This window comes from Akanthomyces muscarius (genome assembly GCF_028009165.1).
Source record: "Akanthomyces muscarius strain Ve6 chromosome Unknown contig_16, whole genome shotgun sequence".
Lineage (NCBI taxonomy): Eukaryota > Fungi > Ascomycota > Sordariomycetes > Hypocreales > Cordycipitaceae > Akanthomyces > Akanthomyces muscarius.
In genome coordinates this window covers 1,034,711-1,054,699 of record NW_026611617.1, presented here as the reverse complement: position 1 = coordinate 1,054,699, position 19,989 = coordinate 1,034,711, and the positions used below count along the sequence as shown (strand labels likewise).

At 50.3% G+C, this 19,989-nt stretch overlaps 9 protein-coding genes across 9 annotated transcripts; 6 read left to right on the top strand and 3 right to left on the bottom strand.

The window, feature by feature from the left end:
* Positions 1-1,984: 1,984 nt before the first annotated feature.
* On the top strand, positions 1,985-2,488 carry LMH87_008403 (uncharacterized protein; the record flags this gene model as incomplete). The annotated part of the gene is made up of 1 exon (XM_056197984.1): positions 1,985-2,488. One exon carries the CDS (start codon positions 1,985-1,987, stop codon positions 2,486-2,488), a length of 504 nt encoding a protein of 167 aa, XP_056057504.1.
* A 74-nt stretch (positions 2,489-2,562) lies between these two features.
* On the top strand, positions 2,563-3,003 carry LMH87_008402 (uncharacterized protein; the record flags this gene model as incomplete). Its single annotated transcript, XM_056197972.1, has 1 exon — positions 2,563-3,003. One exon carries the CDS (start codon positions 2,563-2,565, stop codon positions 3,001-3,003), a length of 441 nt encoding a protein of 146 aa, XP_056057503.1.
* A 325-nt stretch (positions 3,004-3,328) lies between these two features.
* Positions 3,329-4,756, bottom strand: LMH87_008401 (uncharacterized protein; the record flags this gene model as incomplete). The annotated part of the gene is made up of 7 exons (XM_056197959.1): positions 3,329-3,334; positions 3,390-3,475; positions 3,944-4,174; positions 4,238-4,400; positions 4,479-4,534; positions 4,579-4,599; positions 4,657-4,756. 7 exons carry the CDS (start codon positions 4,754-4,756, stop codon positions 3,329-3,331), a joined length of 663 nt encoding a protein of 220 aa, XP_056057502.1.
* A 590-nt stretch (positions 4,757-5,346) lies between these two features.
* LMH87_008400 (uncharacterized protein) lies at positions 5,347-7,191 on the top strand (the record flags this gene model as incomplete). The annotated part of the gene is made up of 1 exon (XM_056197948.1): positions 5,347-7,191. One exon carries the CDS (start codon positions 5,347-5,349, stop codon positions 7,189-7,191), a length of 1,845 nt encoding a protein of 614 aa, XP_056057501.1.
* A 1,459-nt stretch (positions 7,192-8,650) lies between these two features.
* On the top strand, positions 8,651-9,197 carry LMH87_008399 (uncharacterized protein; the record flags this gene model as incomplete). Its single annotated transcript, XM_056197937.1, has 2 exons — positions 8,651-8,791; positions 8,871-9,197. The coding sequence occupies 2 exons, from the start codon at positions 8,651-8,653 to the stop codon at positions 9,195-9,197; spliced, it is 468 nt and encodes a 155-aa protein (XP_056057500.1).
* A 501-nt stretch (positions 9,198-9,698) lies between these two features.
* Positions 9,699-11,548, bottom strand: LMH87_008398 (uncharacterized protein; the record flags this gene model as incomplete). The annotated part of the gene is made up of 8 exons (XM_056197926.1): positions 9,699-9,870; positions 9,933-10,451; positions 10,527-10,646; positions 10,723-10,914; positions 10,970-11,106; positions 11,161-11,300; positions 11,369-11,439; positions 11,493-11,548. 8 exons carry the CDS (start codon positions 11,546-11,548, stop codon positions 9,699-9,701), a joined length of 1,407 nt encoding a protein of 468 aa, XP_056057499.1.
* A 578-nt stretch (positions 11,549-12,126) lies between these two features.
* Positions 12,127-13,631, top strand: LMH87_008397 (uncharacterized protein; the record flags this gene model as incomplete). Its single annotated transcript, XM_056197913.1, has 7 exons — positions 12,127-12,496; positions 12,578-12,732; positions 12,801-12,829; positions 12,924-13,015; positions 13,070-13,147; positions 13,207-13,485; positions 13,549-13,631. The coding sequence occupies 7 exons, from the start codon at positions 12,127-12,129 to the stop codon at positions 13,629-13,631; spliced, it is 1,086 nt and encodes a 361-aa protein (XP_056057498.1).
* A 177-nt stretch (positions 13,632-13,808) lies between these two features.
* On the bottom strand, positions 13,809-16,511 carry LMH87_008396 (uncharacterized protein; the record flags this gene model as incomplete). Its single annotated transcript, XM_056197902.1, has 7 exons — positions 13,809-14,496; positions 14,591-14,776; positions 14,832-15,466; positions 15,524-15,604; positions 15,668-16,011; positions 16,119-16,279; positions 16,354-16,511. The coding sequence occupies 7 exons, from the start codon at positions 16,509-16,511 to the stop codon at positions 13,809-13,811; spliced, it is 2,253 nt and encodes a 750-aa protein (XP_056057497.1).
* A 571-nt stretch (positions 16,512-17,082) lies between these two features.
* LMH87_008395 (uncharacterized protein) lies at positions 17,083-18,335 on the top strand (the record flags this gene model as incomplete). Its single annotated transcript, XM_056197890.1, has 5 exons — positions 17,083-17,099; positions 17,159-17,181; positions 17,412-17,426; positions 17,510-17,966; positions 18,020-18,335. The coding sequence occupies 5 exons, from the start codon at positions 17,083-17,085 to the stop codon at positions 18,333-18,335; spliced, it is 828 nt and encodes a 275-aa protein (XP_056057496.1).
* Positions 18,336-19,989: the final 1,654 nt, after the last annotated feature.

Here is a 19,989-nt window from a genome sequence, read left to right as displayed (position 1 = left end):
GATGCCACAGTTGCGGACATTGACATTCAGTCCAAAAAAGCACAACCAGACCTCAGAAACCCTGAAGTTGGCAAAAGGCTACAGTAAAAGATGGAGAACACGTCAGAAATTAAAAACTACAATATAAACACCAAATAGGCCTATGACACCTAGAGACTTGCGCCGCCCGCCCAGGCCAGTACCCTCATCCGTCGATGACGAGGAAGCACTTTGGTCTGCATGACAGTATAGACAAACGACGCCGCTTGCATCATTCAGGAGTTCTGGGCTCTTGTTAAGGCAGCGACTAACATGTGTACACAATTTTTAAGACTTTGTAATATCGTTCAAAACCGGCATATACCACGAACGTGATAAAGAAGCGCTCCAAGTACGTCTAACCAATTGCCCAATGGAATCAGATTGCAGCGATACGAGCTCAAGTATGACGGTCCGAATAAAGCAAATTAAACAATCGCTGTAGCAAAAAGTAACCATCGTCAGAACAGCTTGATTGGTTAAAGGCGAGGTAGTTGATTTATGGAAATTATTCATATTTGTGTGGTGGCCACCGCCGCATTACAAGTAGCCAGTTAGCTAATAAGTCTACTACCAACCCTCCTCCGGATTACGGAGAAGCTTATTCAGCAAAATGAAACAAAAGACCATCATCGTTCTAACATACGGCATTTCAAGTCGCTTCGTTAGTGATCTTAGCGGTCCGTCCAAACTATCAAGGCTGACTAGTGTAATATCTTTTGTATTATGTGGCAGTTTATAAGATTTGTTTACAAATCCAGTGCTTTAAGGTTGACAGAAAAGGTATGCTATCAGCAAGAAAACTTTTCAGCGGAGTTTGAGCTGCAGTCCCGAGAATAAAACCGAGGAGCTTCAATGAGATCGGCAGAAAATTTGTGAGGCTAGGCCCGGGGAAACAGCGCCGATTAAACACGGCTATATTTGTCAGCGGAAGTGGCAACTGAATGGGACCTAATAGAGATTGAACCTGCCTAATTTGCTGATGACTGAGCTTTGTAATAACACCATCGATATACCGAGGCCGAGCGGGAGCTATTACCTCCGCGGCGGATCTTAGGTAGCCTCACCGTACTGTACGATTAGCGCCGATTTATTGTGCCAAGACTTCTGAGAGGCGAGTAGACTTAAAACGCCATCGAGCTGCGCAATATTCTTGCATTGTAACTTGGAGCTCTCTTGGCGAAAGCGAGTCGAGGACGTCATCCACTTTCAAGACTCAGTCACTGTTTATCGCTGGAAGTTTGAGCTATCCGCGAGGAGGTCATGACTAGATGACCGCTGTAACTGGAACTCAAAGAGTCAAAGATCCAACACTCGTAAATAAAAGGCTTGAAGATAGCAAGAACGAACAGCTCTGTTTGATTCAGATTTGACCGATCAGTAAGCGGCGACATGTTTACATAATATGGGTGCAACAAAGTGGATGGGTTCCGCCAACAATGGCGGGAGCCAGGATAGGCTCTCTAGAACTCTAATCGTCCGAACCTTGTAGGCGGCTGAAGTTGAAGTTCGACCCACTTTGGCTCGGTATCTAAATGACTGGTGAAAAGCTGATGCTACAGGGGTCGGTGCTGGTTAGCGGAGTAGTTGAAAGAGGGCGGACTGTCAATGGAGAGCACTGTCTATGGGCAAGAACCTTGTAATTACACACTCCGCCAATTGTTGGTAATCCCCGCTCCTTGGCCACAGATTTCCACGCTTTTGGACTTTTAAGCGCCTAATACACTACACAGGCGGAGCCGGCTAAAGTTGGTGAGATTGAATTTGCAACTGCATCCGGGGGTTATATAAGCGGCGGTGGAATTGACCAATCAATCTGATATGAGTATAAAAGCCCCAGAAGACGACGGCTCATACTCTCTACTACTTCGAAGGAAAACCCTACTCTTCCTCACCGCGCTGGTTCGATTATACAACAGATATAACGCCCCGTACCTACTTCTAGTAACTATCACCCGACCGCAACATGTCTAACACTAGCCGCTTCGTTACCCTGCATAAGTACGTGCCCTATCGCGCTCTGCAACCCGACGATCTCGTCATCGAACATCGGCCAAATCCCTCAATCCAAGCAGGGCAAGTTCTCCTCCAACCTATCGCTTTCTCGGTCGACCCGGTGACGCAGAACCGGCTGACAGGGCGGCCGGGTTTTCTTCCACAGATTGCGCTCGGTGCCCCTATTGACGGCCCAGCTGTTAGACGGGTCACTGACTCCCGCCATCCTGACCACTCTGTTGGTGATCTCGTTGTGGGTTTGATGGACTGGGCAAGTTACAGTGTGTGGCATCCGAGTGATGATGACTTTTTAGGTCTCAGCAAAATCGACGGAAGGCTGGGGAAACCCTCGCACATGCTTGGCGTGTACGGGATCAACGAACTTACCGCGTATTTCGGAATTATCGAAGTCGGCGACGTGCAGCCGGGGGAGGCAGTCCTTATTTCCAGCGCGGCTGGCCCGTCGGTGCGATAGCCGGGCAGGTCGCCAAGATCCGCGGTGCGAAAGTCTTCGGGCTGACTAGCACCTAAGCCAAACAAGACATCGTAATGGGGCGGCTCGGCTTCGACGGCGTCCTGGATTACCGCGCCGACAACTTCGCCGACCAACTGTTAGCTATGCTACCCTATGGACCGGATGTCTACTTCGATAATGTCGGTGGGAAGCTCTCTCAGGTCGTGATGGGCCAGATGCGCCGTCCGGGCCGCATTGTCGAGTGCGGTCAAATTGCAACCTACAATGACCCGGACACGGCTTGGAAGGTCGATATTTCCCCGATCCATGCTAACGGGCTGCGATTTGACGGTTTCAGCGTCGCTCTATTTCTACACCGGGCCGCCGAAGCCCGGACAAAACTCCGCGGCTGGGTCGAAGGCGGTCAGCTTGACCCTCTCGAGCACGAGCTTCGCGGTCTAGAGCAACTTCCCGGGGCGATAGCCGGTCTGTTCAGCGGAAGCAACACTGGTAAACTGATTGTCACCATAGAGTGATCCTCAGATGGTCAAAAATAGTTTTGATAATAATACACTACATTTATTTGACGGAGCTCATCACCAACACTGCCAAGCATGACAGCTCGGACCCTTTCGTCTTGCGATATTCCCGTGCTCGCAGGTGGGAGATTCGATATGCTCACGATGTTGTTTACAGTGCGCTCCACCGGATCACGGAGAGTCCATACACTGTCTGTGGTGCTGAGCAGCCCAATGCCCTTGTAGCCAGCTAGAGTAAACCCCATAATTGAGATTCTTTGTTGGCAGTCACTGAGCAAAACACTGATCAATTTGCGACGAAGACTCTCGATCAAGGGTAAGCTTAATTCTGGGGATGACTTAGTCAGTGGACTGACTCTACATGGCACTTTGCTTCTACATACCAACAATACAGTAGGTAAATTACCAGCCGCCCCCCATGACAGGAGGACAGCTCTGTTACGCAGGGCCTCGAGACCAATCTCTGGTCCTGATCAATCCAAACGGCAAGTAACGATGTATACAGTGCTACGACGTCTTCGGACAGAGTCATGACATTGCCCGCCTCACTCGCTCTTTGCCACAAGGGTCGGATTCTCCTCACTGCGGTAGTATTAATCCGCCATACCACGCTGAACGGCTGGACAGGCCGCGAGCTGATCAACCCATGCCAGCATAGATAGGAATTAAGCGCATACTTCTTCATTCGAGAAACCCAGCCAACGCCACGACCAGATGTTCGACCAAGCTCCCATATCCGCGATGCTATACTTGCCCTGCCCTGCACAAGCAAGGTACTGCTGAGTCGCTGTGACTCCGCGGTGTCTTCCACTGAGATGGTCTTCGATGAGTGAATAGGCTGGCAACATTCGTTGGCGGTCATGTTCAACGACAGCTGGCAGTGCGAGATCGTGAACTAAGTGAATGCTGGCGTGTTACTTTTGACCCGGCAACGTACTGGGATCAGATGATGCGTCGTTTATAAAAGCTCTTGTTAAACCGTGGTGCCGTGCAGCCGAATGCCACATGAAGAGCCACTGGTGAACCTGGCTTCGCTCGTACGCAGAGCTCAAACCAAACAGATTATCCGCGTCGTAGTTTTCTTGAAGATGCAACAAGATTGCGGGACTCTCCATGGCTAAGACTGGGCCCTCTGGGGATGAGCTATCGACCAGTACTGAAATCTTCCCTACGACTCGTAAGAAAAACCATCCCCGGGCTCCGTAAACAGTTGCTAGATTTGTCAACATACCCGCTTGGTTGAGTGCTAAAAACCACTTTTTTTTTTGGTCGTCTGTATCCAGATCAATAAGCTGTGTTTCGCAGTCGATTCCAGCGGCATCTCGGAGCTCTTCCAGGAGGATCTGCACCTGCTTGCCGTTGGGCGAATTTTGTGTGAAGAACTGCAGATGGTGCTGATCACGAGCAAGCAGCACGATGTACGAATTAGCGGCAGCTAAGGCCTCGTATCAAGTCAGCATCGGACAACTTACTTTGGAATTCTTCACTCGCAGAGGAGCTTGCTCGATCAAGGATGCCTCCGTGACCGCTACGGTATTCTTTGTTCGCGGATAACGGCTACGCAGTGCGTACTAATGTGCCGTAAAACGCCTGCTAAAGATGAGTTTGTCAGTGACACCAAGTGCTGACAAAAGGACCCGGCATACTCACGAGGCACTACCTTCTGAGGCAGCCTGGCGGCCCCTGCCTTCGCGCGCGGGCGCGGATTCAGAACTTCGTACCGTGTTGAGTAGCTTTCCCGTGCCGCCATTCCACACACAATAACGTCAGTTACTAACTACTTTGGACGTTCGCTATGGCCCAAGCAGTATTTCCGCACAATGTGCTCCTATCAGAGCCGGGGCTGGACAAAAGATGGGATAGCTAGGCGGGACAACAGTGTAGGGACAAGAAGAAGGCCCTGTAATTTGAGGCAGATGGCCCAAGACCCCGCTGTAAAGGCACCGGAGTTGATGCCCTGGGCGCTGTATTTCAGGCTTACAGGGTCTAAATGCAAAAGTGTACAAATGCAGACAAAACACATCTGTGTCAAGGTCTAATTGGGGCAAATCATGAACTCCCGGGCGCAAACTGTAAAGGAGGCGCCTTTGCCTTTGTTAAGGCGGCTCCAGTAACGTGAAGTTTTGCTAAGAGATCGTGCAGGCCTGAGGCGCCGAGGATAAGCACCGCATTGTACGGGTACCTGAGGAGATCTCAGGCCTAGCGCACTGGGCTCCCGCCTGGGCACTAGTTACGCATGTAGCGGCCGCCGTCGAACGTGCTACCTGCACCATATCAACGCCCCTAATGCTCCGTGCAATCAGAATAACGTGAGACAATAATTCTGCATCAGTCTTCGCCATGGAAACTCAAACCCAAGAGCCTGGCATTGCCTACCGGTACGGAGCTCTAAAATATGCCAAATCGATCCGATTGCTGTACCTCCATACAGGTGATTCATATCACCAGCTGCCAATCGAAGTCTCCCTTCGCGAATTCCCCATCGATGCCCTTCCCAGTTTTGGCGCGCTATCTTATACGTGGGCAACCGAAGACGGGCTTGCCTCGTTGTCGCAGGAGTTGCTTTGCGGCGGGGCATCCATCAAGATAACCAAAAACTGCGAGGCCGCACTGAAGAGGCTGCGCCGCCCCAGGGAAGACCAGGTCCTCTGGGTGGACGCTGTCTGTATTGATCAGTCCAACGTCGAGGAGAGGAGTCTACAAATTGGCTTAATGCGTCAGATCTACAGCCAGGCATCTTGGGTGGCCTTGTGGCTCGGCGAGCCGTCGTTAGCAGTCGATGAAGAGTCGGGCTTGCCGCTTTCGGATCTGGGCATGGACTATATCCACGATTTTGCGGTCGAGATTGCGGAAAAGACGAATTCTGGTCAGGACCCTGGAGAAGGGCCGCTATATCAGGAGTTCATCAAAGATCGAATGGCATTCCAGTATTCTGATAGTGAAGTTTTCACGCCACGGGTGCGTGGATTGTGGGACGTCCTCCACCGGAGTTGGTGGAAAAGGCTATGGGTTGTCCAAGAAGTCGCTCTATCTAGACAGCCGACGCTGATATGCGGTAGCAAAGGAGAGCCCTTCCACAATGTCAAAGTTGTCATCGAGGCCCTCATCAGACCCCAGCAGGCCGTCGAGGTGATGGAGTATAACAGCCTCTTCATCGCATCCACGTTTCATCAATTCCACGTGCGACATATGATTGAAACTGGTGGAATGAGTAAGATATCGCCCCCTGGTGTCAAGGCGCTCCGAATTTTAGACGCCACTCGCAACACGCAAGCATCGGATCCTCGCGACAAGATATACGGCGTCCTAGGCTTTTTTGGCGCCTCGGAAACGGATCCTGAGAATATTTTCCCAGAGCCAGATTATAAGAAGACGGCGGTTGAGCTATATGCAGATGTCTCACGCGCAATCATAACCAACACTGGAAATCTGGACGTTCTGAGCTCTTGTTATGGCTTCTTCCAGTCAAGCGTTCCCGACCTGCCCTCGTGGGCGGCGTGTTGGAACGATACTCCAGTGCAGTATTTCGATGAAAAAGTCTTCAGTGCAGCAGGCGCTTCGTCTGTCTTGTATGAAGACTCGGACGATAAGTTGCTCTTGCGCATCAAAGGCAGAAAGGTTGACTTTGCGAAACTCACGGGCCAACTGCCAAGTTCTATAGGGTATAGCAACGAAGCATGCATCGAGCTATGGCGCTACTGGTGGAAATTTGCATCTGCCCTGGAGTCCTACCCGACCGGAGAGACTGTTACGGATGTGTTCAAAGCTACGCTTTGCTGGGGGAGCGATCTAGCTTTTCACCGCCAGAAACCTGGAGGATATACAGAGACCTTTGATGCTTGGCTAAAAGTCCTGACGGGGCCGGATGACACGAGTACTGCCGCCAGACATGTATTCAATGACAAAGAGCCGTCAAAGTACGCTCACAGAGCCACTGCGATTACCTGGGGGCGCAATCTCGGCATTACCGATGGGGGGTATTTGACAATGGTACCCATAACGAGCGAAGTCGGCGACGAAATCGTGATTTTTCAGGGAGCAAAATTGCCGTTTGTCGTACGAACTGAAGACGGCAAGTCCAAGCTCGTGGGTCCCTGTTACGTGCATGGCATGATGGACGGAGAGTTTGCTACCAAAGATGATGCACCAGCCGCAGGCGAACTAGCATGGTTCGCGTTGTGTTGATTATTTTTCTTCTGCTAAGTTTTTCTACTAGACTGACTTATGAGCGCAAGCAGCTCACAATCTTTATGAATTTCAATACCCAGCTATAGTTAAGTTGAGCACACAGTCGCGACGCTGACGGGCTTGCTCACAGTCGAATCAAACGCATACTACGTTCTTTATGCCTGCGGGGCTGCTTATGCTTATCTGGCAAGGATTAGATTGATGTTGCGAGGTGATTTAGCCGCTCTAGCACTGCTGACTTGACTTCTTATCGAGCGAGTATAAGTTAAGCCAATATGTTGCTGCGTAGGCCTGGGGGGGATGGGGGGGGGGGGGCAAGGCTGTTACAGCCGCGCACTAGATGTGGCAGCCACACTTAGAACACCTCCGCCCACTCTGTCACCAACCAGCGCCTTTCACGCCGAGCCATACCACTAATCCTGGTAGCATTGTTTTGCAAATGCCATGTTTCGGGTTTCCCATCGGCCGATCTGTTCTTTCATGGGTGCTGAACGATTAGCGCGACTTCAAGGGGACGATTACAAGCGCGCCAATGAAAGACAATGACTCGCGCAGTATTCTATCGTCTGACTTCGGTGCCAATGCTTAAATTAGAAACTTGCTTGCCTCAGCCCTGCCACCCCAAGTCAGGACGGTTACCAACGATATTTACTTCTTCAACGCCCAGACTTGGTCGCGAAGGAGACTGTTCAATCCAGGACAGCGGCACGATCGTCATATCCTAGCAGCAGCATGGTACCCGAACTATGTAATTAAAGTGGCATGTCCGCCATTGACATGAAGCATCTGGTCGCGTTTCAGGCTGAGGATCCCCTGCAATGGCCAACCCACTCTTGAGTAATTCAGCTCCCTCCCACCGCCGCAGCTTGCCTATTTCGGAAATTCATGTACGGGTTTCTCGGGCGGTACGGGTTTCTCGGGCACTAGATGGAGCTTCCCTTTTTTTTTTTCCCTAGCTATTCGCACCTTTTCTCGTGAATCAGGGTGAGGCTTATGCGAGAAAGACCCGCTAGACGCATGACGAATGAAAAGAGGGAGACAAAAAAAAAAGACAGGGGGGCATTCTAGAAGCCGGGAACATGTTTGAAAGGGATGCGTCCCAGGAAACCTTCAGATCAGCGCTAGCTACTCGTTAGGAGGCTTTGGACGAACCTGGGACACCCACTACGCGCGAAACTTGCAACTGCTTTGCTCGAATTGCAAAACCTGTTGGATATTTAATGAAACTCACGAGTAATGGATCAAAGCCATTTAGCTCTGTGGTGCATTTTAACCACGCGAAAAAAACGCGCATTCAATGCAAAGCAACCTGTGCTCACGCACCTCAACCCAAGTATAAGAAGGTACCATGAAGGCTGTCCAGTACAATCCAAATTAAAGCAATCGTTGTAAAGATTACCTGCCTCTCAATTGATCAACTTCTCTCACATTCATCGCAACTTTTTCACACAAGAAGATGAAGGGACTTGCTCTTCTATGCATGGCCGCCGTTATGGAACTTGCATCCGCAGGCGTGACCGTGGCAACGAAACCACAACCTCTGACGCCATGTGCCACGGCCAGTGACAAGCACTGCAAGTCCTGCTCTTCCAGCAGAGTAAGTTGGTCGGCCATCTGCGGACTGACACCGAAGTTGTAAGAAACTGAAGCCCGACTGACACGTTATCTTTCTTTAGGATTGCTGGATCAACGCCGGCTCGGATAACCCTGGCATTTATGCTGGGACCTGCTCAAGTGACATCAACTCTCTCACTTGCTACAATCAGAAATGCGTTTACTCTGATAGCGATTCGGGATGTGGCATCCCAGAGGGTGACCAAGATGCCTTTCCGACTCCCGACACTGGCGGTCAATCCTCTGGTGCTACCAGCCAGACCTTCGGTGGCAGCGACCCGTCTACTGGAGGTTACTTAATCTCGGGTGGTGAATCCGAACTAGCAAGTGGCGGCGGCTCGGTCGAAGACTTTAACAGGCGTCGTTCACGTGTCGCATTCCGTGCCTAAATTCGCACGGCACATGGGCTACAGCTACAGCTTTATGCAATTGGAGGTTTCGCAGCAATGATTTGTTCTTCTGCTGTTACATACTTTCAGAAGCCATGGATCTACAACGATTCGAGAACAATGCTGTAACTAATAATCAAGAATAGGAGTAGCTTCTATACTGTCTTTTAACCGACTTTATAGTTATACTGGTGATTCGTCCATCATAAATAAACCTGTTGCCATTGATGTCCCCACCCGCGATCGCAAAGCCGCTGAGGTCGCCGGAAGATTTGTTTCTGATGGCTGGGCTCTAAAGGGCTCGAAAATATGTATATGGACTAGTTGGGTACGATTTTAGACGACATCATTATTGAAGTGTATGAAGAGGGCTGACTAAAGTCGTTCTGGGAAAATGTAGTGCTTGGCGCCTTTGCCATTATGGAAAGGACGGACGGCGGCAAGAAGATAGTGATCCCACCTATTTCGGTGAGTGTTTAGCCCTCATGACAACAACCACCCCTATGTATCTTGTGTTTCGCCTTCTCGCACCTCCTTGCCTCCACTAATATGTGCTGGGGGAATAACTGTCGCCTCGTGTAGGTAGTTTGTATCCATCACACACTTGGACACCAAAATGAACATGATCGGAAAAGACACCACCATGAGTGTCGCCTGCGTGATCGTTTGGGTGCTGCGCCGGCGCGTTAGTATTAGATGACTAGTTGTTGGACCGGGATGCTGGGGGCAACCTACAGATAGGACACTCCACCTGCTTCGAGCCCAAAGGCTACACAAAGACCAGCGCTCAGCATACCCTTGAAAAACCCTCCATATCTCGCGAGCAGCCTCGGTTCGTTGCTGAAGGAGGCTATGACCCACATGACCATCATCTGGTCGATGGCGTATGCGGTACCGGTAAGCAGAATGACAAAGACAAACTCGACAAAGGGCTCGCCATCCGTCCAGTCCCACGCGGGACTCGGCGCGCCGCGTTTGAGGCCGTGCTTGACCTGTACAGCAATTGTAAGAGCCCAGCTTGCCAACACAATAATCAGGGAGACAGTCAGGGCAATGACCCCCCTCGTTCTCCGGCGAAACTTGCTATTGTCGAGTATGATGCTGAACAAGAATGTTGCTGGGATTTGAACAGCCCAAAATAGGACGCTGTTTAGGCTCCGGGTGCGCAGGTTGAATGAATAGGCGCTGAGAGTCGGGATGAGCGCCGATGACATTTCCGTAGCAGCCATTGGAATGATCAATGCCACAATTCTCCTTGTAAAAGTTAGCTTGCGCGTTTCTTTCTTTTTTTTCCGCCGGGGGGGGGGGAAGGGTAGTGGAAACGCTTACCAGTCTCTAAGAAGATGAACACAGCCTTTAAATTCGGTTCGAAAGTCAGAGGCAGTAAACACAGCTAGACGCGTACCGTCCTCTCTGACCACGTTCTGGGAGGGTATGATGCCGACGATGCTATGAAGAAGAAGCTAGTGTTAGAGCACCTATGCAGCACACATGGGATTCATTTTTATGAGGGGATTCTGCCTACCTGACAAGTGTTGCTGAAGCCATGATGACAATAAAGGTGATATAAACCGAGGTTGGAACACCACTCAGCGAAGTATCGTAAAATGTAATGCCAAACACGACTGCGGCACCGACTGTTGAGCCAATGGTGAGAAGAAACAGCTGCCATGCGATATAGACTCCCTTGTCGTTTTCTTCAGCGTATGCGAACTGGCTATTTCGCTGCAATTTTAGCTTGGGGCGGACCAGCACAAAAGCATTGTACTTACATGAACCCAGAGACGGTCCACAACAGCCCTGCCGACATTCCGCCAACTATGCCACCAAGAATGGCAAACCAAGAGTTACCAGACGCGTCGTAGTACCATAAACCACCGATAAAGAGAGGAAATGTCATGGCGCCGAACTTATTGAGGTCAGTACTGGGGGTAAGGGAAGCAATGTGGTCAATGCGCTTTACCGTCATGGTTAATTTCGGGCCAATGGTGTTCATGACACTCCCTCCAAAAAAGCCCGTCACAGAAAAGACAGCGTAAATGGAAGTATACACGATTGTCGAAACATGGGCTGAGGAGGGCTTACCTCCGCCCGCACCCAATCCTGCGAAGAAGAAAATCTTGGTCAGTGTACATAATTCTGTTTTTCGTTTAATTTGGCGGAAAGCTCACCAATAACGGCAAGATAAATGCCGACGGTCAGGAAGAGAATAACGCCCGAGATGAAGTTTTGTGTCCAGGGGCTAGTAGGGTGTTTGGTTAGCTACTGGAAGGTATGGGAGCGCACCAGTCTTACTTGGAAAGACGCAGCTTTGCCCTGACGGAGCTTGGCGCTTTGAGTGAATATGCCATCACGACTTCGAGTAATCAGAACTTAATGAGACAATGTGTAGGTAGATGTTTTTTTATTCTTGGCCGTAGGAGCTTCCATCTTGTAGGCATGGCAGTTTGCGTCTTTATAGCTGGCGATGATTTTACTTTGTGGTGAATACGGTACAAAGCACAATGGTAAAAGCCATGAACTGGCCATTGGCGCGCTAAACTCGGATGGGGTTCGTGGCTTGCCCTTCGCCGAGCACCTTCGGCGTTTCAAGGATTATTGACTCCAGACGGTGCATTTGATTGGTAGTAGCGTCTACCTCCATTGGACAGCCATATCCACAATAACGTTGACTGCCAGTACACGTGTAGATTATATCGAGCCTCCAGCCGGAAAATGGATTCTGGGGTATGCGCATGTGACTCGATCCACAGCGGGCAGCGGCGCTGTCTCTCGGACCCAGCAATCTTACATCTCGACATTTAACAAAACCTCTTGCAAATTACGGCAGCCCAACAACTCACACCGACTGATTTCTCGCCTACTTTCTCAACCATCTTTTTGCAAAAAAATTTACACAATGAGCCGCCTTACCGCAGAGGATCGCGCCATGCTGCAACGCACCATCGATTCGTACACTTCAAAGACTGACGGTGTTCCGGGCCTGGTATGCTCCGTGGTCGATGCCAGCGGCGACGTCATTTTCGAGTCCGCCTCTGGAACACGAGCTGTAGGATCAGCCTTGCCCATGTCTCGCGATACTGTTTTCTGGATTGCGTCTTGCACGAAGCTTCTTACGGCCATTGCCGCCATGCAACTTGTCGAGCAGGGTAGGCTGTCTCTGGATGACGGGGATCAGCTGGAGACCCATCTTCCAGAACTTCAAACGGTGAAAGTGTTGGAGGAAATGCCCGACGGAAGCACGCAGTTAATTGAGAAAAAGCGAAAAATAACTCTGCGAATGTTGCTGTCTCACACAGGTACTGTCTACGCTCTGAACTTGCACATTCGTGCCATCGCCCCATCTCGTGTGCGCCTCGTTATTGACTGTTTAAGTGTAGCGGGGTTCTCATACAGCTTCTTGAGCATGAAGCTGAAAAGGTGGTCAGAACCAATCGGTATCATGGAAGACGCCAATCGAGAGAACGACATCTTCGGACAGCCTCTCGTCAACCAGCCAGGGGAGAACTGGGAATACGGTGTCAGCATGGACTGGGTTGGTCGCCTGATTGAACGCGTCACTGGAATGTCCTTGGGTGCTTACTTTGAGAAAAACATTTGCAGCCCGCTCAGGATGCGGAAGACAACGTTCTGTCCGACGGCGGATATGAAGGCGAACCTCGCGTTTCTGCACGAGCGGACCGCAAATGGACAAATTCAACTTCGCGAAAACGGGCATCTGCTTAGCACACCACTGCGTGCATCCTCGAAGGAAGAGGCGAGTAGCATTCTTCATTCTGGAGGTGCAGGGCTTTTCAGCACACCATCCGACTATTGCCGTATGTGTGCCACGCTTCCAGCAGTATTACTCGAACTAACCGAAGCGCCCACAGAGATCATTGCCGCTCTTCTCAATCACGGCACACATCTAAAGACTGGGCACCAACTTCTCCAACGCGAAACCCTGAATGGTAAATACCAAAACATAAGACTACTATACCAGTTGTTGACTTGCAATTTTTTTTTAAAGAAATGCTCAAGAACCAGATCCCTGAACACCCAAACTTTGCACGGAATCTCCCGCCAGCAGCAAAGCCAAGCTTTATCAACTCGGCGCCGGAAATGTATCCCCAGCCCGAAAACGAGGCCCAAGGCTGGGGCTTGTCTTTTTTCAAGCTGCTGTCTGACGGGCCGACGGGACGGTCGGCGGGCAGTATATGGTGGAGCGGACTGGCCAACCTTGTTTGGTGGGCGGATGTGGAAAGGGGGATTGGGGGGGTGTTTGCTTCGCAGATCCTGCCATTTGGAGGTATGTATACTTGGATATTCGGAAGTGCAAACATATGTGCTGCGAGCTGACTATCTTGACTAGATCCTGAGTTTTTCGCATGCCAGGCAGCAGTCGAAGCGCAGTTATACTCTGCACTGTCGATCAATGCCGGTTCCGAAAAGTGAATCTAAAAACGATGGGCAGCTTTCCGCCAAAACAAACGAGACTGAGAGAAGGGATCAGATTAAATTAGCTTTTTCAAAGAACGAATTGCTATTATGAAGGATATCTTGGCACAAAACATTGTAAAGATCCCACTGGCGCCCGTTCACACCCCGACTGTATTTTCATTAATTATGCATCTAATGTAAAGACTCCTCGTACAGAGTACCCTGCGGGAAGTGCGGCCAGGGGGCAGCGTTTGGCACCATATCGTCCATGTTTTCAAGGCTGTCCAAGGGAACGGATGGAGACGCTGGAGGCACTGACGAGAACGTCCCCTCTTGACGAGCTATCAGGTCAGTCTGCCCGTCACAGGGCTGAGTCGATATTGCAGTTCCCAAATTCAGGTCAGCCGAGAACGCATCGGGGGAAGGAAGGCAACTCCATGTGTTTCCTTCCGGAGGGTCAAGCGCCGCGTCTAGATTGCTCTCTTCAGGAAATTTCCCCCTCGCAAGCGCATAATCGAGGGAGAATGAAAACCGCAAGAAGTGCCTGGTATTGCCGATAAACACCTCGCTCCATGCCTTTGTGCGACTCCCAGGTGGCGGATACCGCATCTGGTCAGTCATCTGCTCCCATGCCGCGCCTTCATAGTTGCACGGATAGGCTGAGCTGGTGAAATGGCCTTGTAGCTGACGACAAGCCAGGTCCAGTGACTTGTTAATGAAAGATAGCACATCGTCTGCCACTTCATAGCGTTGCTGAAGTTGTCGTATTACCTCTTGTAAGAATACCATGCGGCGTGTGCGAGAACTTCTCTGGAAGGCAGTAGAGGACAATTGCTTGTCAAGCATACCGAGAAGTAATGGGAAGGCCACATATGCTGTCCTGCAAAATTTGTATCAGCGGGTTGACTATGCATGAGTCCTCAACCAAATTGAGACTAGAGAGCCCAAGAGAAGTAGCATATATGACGACTCACATTCCAATCGGAAGGTGGCAGGTAGCTCCCATCCGAACGAATTTCTCGACATTCTTAAAGATGGCCGTTATAGAGTCCTCTAGATTGGTCTTGATCGTGAGCAGTTGGTCGGTAAAACATGCCGTATGGAGACAATATTTATCGACTAGCAGTGCCTCATGTTGATGCAATGCCATTCGTGCCACACTACAACGTATACACTTAGTAAGTCGCGATATGTTACCATGATAGGACTCCTTACTTGTAGTGCATGAAGGTCAACTCAGAGTATAAAAGCACCGAAGAATGAGGCTTGTCAACCTCGGTAACGGAATCGATAGTCCGCTGAGCGTTTTTCAGCCACGTTTCAAGGCCGGTTCTGGCGTTGTTCACATTGGCCATCCCCTGCAGAAACCGCGTACTAGAAAATGGTGCTGACTGTGAAAACATTTGCGGATGATAGCAGAGCATCAGAACCGGGGTAAGCGTCAATGCCAGCTGACACTGGCAGTTCAGGAGTTTTGCAAGTAGTATCTTGGTCTCCATGTCGTACACCGTCGAGTCTTGCAAGTCGTCCTCTAGATCAGTCTGATCAATGGGGTCCAAAAACATGTCGAAATTGCTAAAGTTGATTTGAGGCGTGCGACGTAGTGCCAGAGGCATGATCCGATCTCGTAGAATGATGGCCCACCAAAGACGCTTTTTCGCTGCTCGTATACGGTTGTTCGGCTGGTGTTGTTGGTACTGGTGCGCGCCGACGGCCATTGCATTTTGCACTGCAATGCTAAGCCACGTGCTTCCAGCATGCATGTTGACGCATGAGCTCTGAAATGTGAGGAGTACAGATCCTTGGGCTATGGAGAACGGGTCCGTTACGGCGTTTAGATCAAATAGCAACTAGCATACTGGCGCATTAGCGGTCAACTCAATTATGTAATGATGTATATGATTTACCTTGGCTCGAGAATATAATGATCTACGAGCGTTGCGGTAGTCGGAGAATCCTGCCTGTTCGATGGCTTGTGGAGAGATGAACTGGCACTGCGGTCAGACAGGTTGCGTTTCAAAGAATCTTTATAGCTAGGTCGCGAGACTTACGACGCAGCTCGCTGCTAGCATGGCTTGAAGCACAAATAGCGAGACGATGCCTCTACCGGCCTCGACAATTTCATTGTTATAGCCGGCCCAAAACTCTGACTCGCCGAGGACAGGTAACATGGGGTGGATGTGTAGGAAGTATTGCCGAACAAGTTCGTCTAGGATAGGCTTATCCGGAAGATGAAGACAGCCCTTCATATTGAGAAACGCTACGTCCTCAGAGGGAAGATTGGCGAGCGAGCCGAGTTCCAGGAACCCACAACTAGAGAAGGGTACGTTATGCTGGGAGGCTATGGAGTTGCTCCCCATATTTGAAAAGCTAAAAGTTTGCAGTGGGGCGCAGGCTTTGTAGAAAATATTAGATGGAATAACAGTGACAAGAATGAAATGTGCCCTTTTGCTGTAGTTGAGAGGCAGCATTGGGGCACGGCGGGAACACAGATCAACATACCAGCTTCGAACGGCCAAGCAACACTCTGAGGCGTTATTAATGAGCTGCTTGCCGGGAGCGGTTTCCAATCAGAATCTAACGTGTGGTTATGCGACAAATGGGTCGAGGCGTGCTCATTGGTCGTTGCCGGCACCGCAGCAATATTTGGTCTGTTTCGACTCCTGCACTAATTAGCAGCAGCGCAAGGGATGCCAATCACGTTTTCATGAAGCGCGGAGATATTAGTGGCAATCACCTGTTTGAACGTGTTCGAAGCACGCATTCATGTCCATTTTGCAGACAGTTGGCGCAAGGCCCAGCGGAGGTCGTCGCATCGCAGCGGACTTTGCGCTCATGGCACCAAGCGCACGCCAAACGCTGTCGTTTGTTCCGCGCAAGTATAGCATCCGGCATAGTTTGGGGTACGGGCAGGAAGACAATGTATTTTTGCGGAGTGTCACTCCATGCAGAAGACGATAATGAACGCGGGGCCCCGCGACAATTCCCAACTTTGCGGGGATTGTTGGGAATCTGGGCGTTTTCTGCCACATCCACATCCGCTGATTTTCCGAAATTCAACAATGGCGGTTTCTGTGGTGGGTTCTGTGGCGCAACTTTCACCGAACGACTTCGGCGTTTCAACCGAGCTGCATGACGCCAGAAACGCTGCTAACGTTGGTCCATGTGCAGATCACAGATGTTTCTGTACTACCCCGCAAATTTGACAGCTTCCTTCCCCAGGTAAATGTAACGCAACCCTTTGGACCCCGTTTTCTCCAACTTGTCAGAGCCCAACCAGCCCTTGGGTGATGGTAACGAGCAATCAGAGTGTTTTGAGATTTGATAAAAACATTTAATCGCACACGATACTGGTCTGAGATCTTTCACATGTGATAAATTTGGAAATCTGTTGGTCTCACGAGACAGCGATTGTTCTATCCATTGAACAAACCTCGAGGAAAAGTTGTGAATTTCTGCTATAGACATGAGAGGCTTGAAAAAGTGCGGGGGAGCAGAGGCAGAGCTGAGTGTGCCGCCACAGTACGCTAATCGAACTTTAGAAATTGCAGTGTTCTGCATGTCGGTATTGCGGCCGCGATCACGACGGCCTCGGTGCACAAAACTACAACATCGTGAAACAAGTGCATGTGCTCAGGGGGACAATGGTCACGAGAATGGAAAACCAGCAACTCATGGGCTACAACTTTCATCCATTTGCTCATGTTGGAGCTTGGCGTTCAGCTAGTGCTTGTCTTGTGCCCACGTCTTTCCGAGCAATATGCTGAGCCGAGGACTTTGGCTCACCCACTCAAGTTAACAACGTAGCATGTGAGCAAAGATTTCTATAAATGTTGCTTTTACTTTCGTTTTCAGGTTTTATTGAAATCGTATTCTAACATCATCGTCTCTAGCAAGCTCATTACATTCTTTTACAATGCTTACACTGCGATATATCGTCAACGCCATTCTCTGCACGGTTGCTGTTGGTGCCCCAACAGTAGTTGAGCAAGAGCATACTACCAAACGCGGTGTTGCCTTTAATACATTTCTCGGCCTGATCGTCAAGCTCTTCCCCGTCAACACTGTCATTGACAACACATGCGGCACCCTCAATACTGGCCAGCAAATTCTCGCAACAGTGTTCAACCTCGACACTACACAGTCTAGCAGCAGCTCATGCAAGGACATGACTGTCATCTTTGCCCGCGGCACCTGCGACCCCGGCAACGTCGGTGCTCTCGTCGGTCCACCTTTCTTCAAAGCCATTCAGGACAAGCTTCCCGGCAAGTCCATCAACTTCCAAGGCATCAACTACCCTGCCAGCGTGGAGGGCTATCTCAGTGCCGACGGAGCCGCCGGACAGACAATGTAAGCCAAACATCTATGTGATGGGCCGTTGGAATACGCTGACCCAGCCGCAGGGCCAAATTGGTGAGGAGCACATGGGCTTCATGCCCAAACACCAAGATTGTCCTCAGCGGCTACTCGCAGGGCGGCTTTGCTGTCCACAACGCAGCAGATAGTCTGGGCAAGACCATGTCGAAGGTGAGCGCTGTTGTCGTCTTCGGGGACCCGCTGTCCCGCAAGCCACTCAGCAACATCGACGTAAGCAAGGTGCGCATCGTGTGTCATGAAGGGGATGATATTTGTGCGCAGGGAGTTTTCATCTTGCCCCAGCACCTGACGTACGCCATTGATGCCGCGTCTTCTGCAGATTTTATCGCCGCACGTGTGTAGTCTAGTACTGCTGCAGCACTGCAGGACGGAAGGAGCTCAGTCGTTTGGAAGATTTGTTTTACTTGGACAAGCCCGTTTCTCACGATATAAATCAAGCATGGCATATCGTCTATAAAAATGAACAGAAACCTTTTTCATGATTGTTAGAATTCTCCATGATTTATTACGACTTAGAACGTAGTTTTTAGCACGCATTTCCACACCTGCGGTGCTGTGATGCGACATGCTGAGCCTATCAATACCTTCGCAAATAAACTCGGGTTGACAGCTGGTTAACTGATCAATCTCGAATCCCCCACACTCGAGGGAATCTAATTTTTGTAAACATGAGCTCGGCGAAATTTTGTTAGGCCCGAGATTTACGACAAGTACTGCGTTACCAGCTCCACGCTTGTCCTACATCTACGATGCTTTCGTCTCAAAAAGTTTCCCCAGTCAGATCAGCCTACCCTGTACATCCCTGTTCGTGAGCAATGAGCAGGAGGGCACGCATGTTTGTCTGTACTACAGTGGCAGATAGAACAAGCATGGTAAGAGCCCAGAAATAAATTATTAAGTAAAGTTTCAGATTTTTGTTACTTTAGAGATGGCGAGATTTTGAATCAACCCGTCTGAGTTGACGGCAGATTTGGACATGTGTGAGCGTATTCGCATTTTGGCGGCTGATGGCTATATTGCGATGAGAGGCCACGTCGAGTCTCACGGCATTAAAGATAACGTGACATTTAACGGAAAAGTCGATGCCATTATCTCAATTGACATCCTGCCAGTTTGTTTCCGATTTTGAAAATAGCGATCTTTGGAAATGATGGGCTGCACTGCCGGCGCACGTGCGTTTGCCTGCGCAAGGTGACAGCTACGACGAGTAAGGCTTCAACTCGTTTAAATAGCTCAAGTTTGGAGTAAAAAAAAAAAGACTTCGGATTTCACAACAGGTCCAAGAATATACTCTGTACGAGCAATGCAATCACTGATGCACGGATGCACGCGGCATTGTTTCCTAGTAAATCAGCATGGGCAAGCCAGCAAACGGTCGGCCCTTGCTTGGCCCACCAGTCAAGCCCGCCCCGTCCAGCGCCCTTTTCCACCTGCATAATCATTTCTAATGCAAACTGGTCACCGTCTTTCCCTTGCATCCCGGGCTTTCCAGCTGAATACACCTTCTTCATCGAGAACTTCCCCATTACTCGCGGAACCTGTCGTCCCGACGCCAAACGCATAGCAACATGGGCATATTAGCAGCGGGGACAGCATTAGTATGGCCCGGCCCTGCGCGTCCACCCGCCCCAAGTCCAAAGAGGAAGCTGCTTACAAAAAATCACCGCCTGTGGAACGAGCGCCGGCAGTGCCTGACCTGACAGAGAGATCATCGCTGTCTCTTTTTACGCTTAATTCTTTTGCTACGTTGGAACCTGTGACCCCTTCGCTGCTGCAACGCTGGAAGATGCCGACTGTTGTGGAGTTTGACGATGATCGCAGACTTCTACAGGTATTCCATGCATGCGTTGAAACACCGATCGCGACGCAAGGCAAAATATAAAGATGGACGGAGTGCCCGTTTATCAACAAGGTCCTTTCCCCGCCAACCGCCAAGCATGGTCGGGGAACCTTTGTTGCCGGCGACTGTACTACGGAGCACATTTTCGCGATGGCG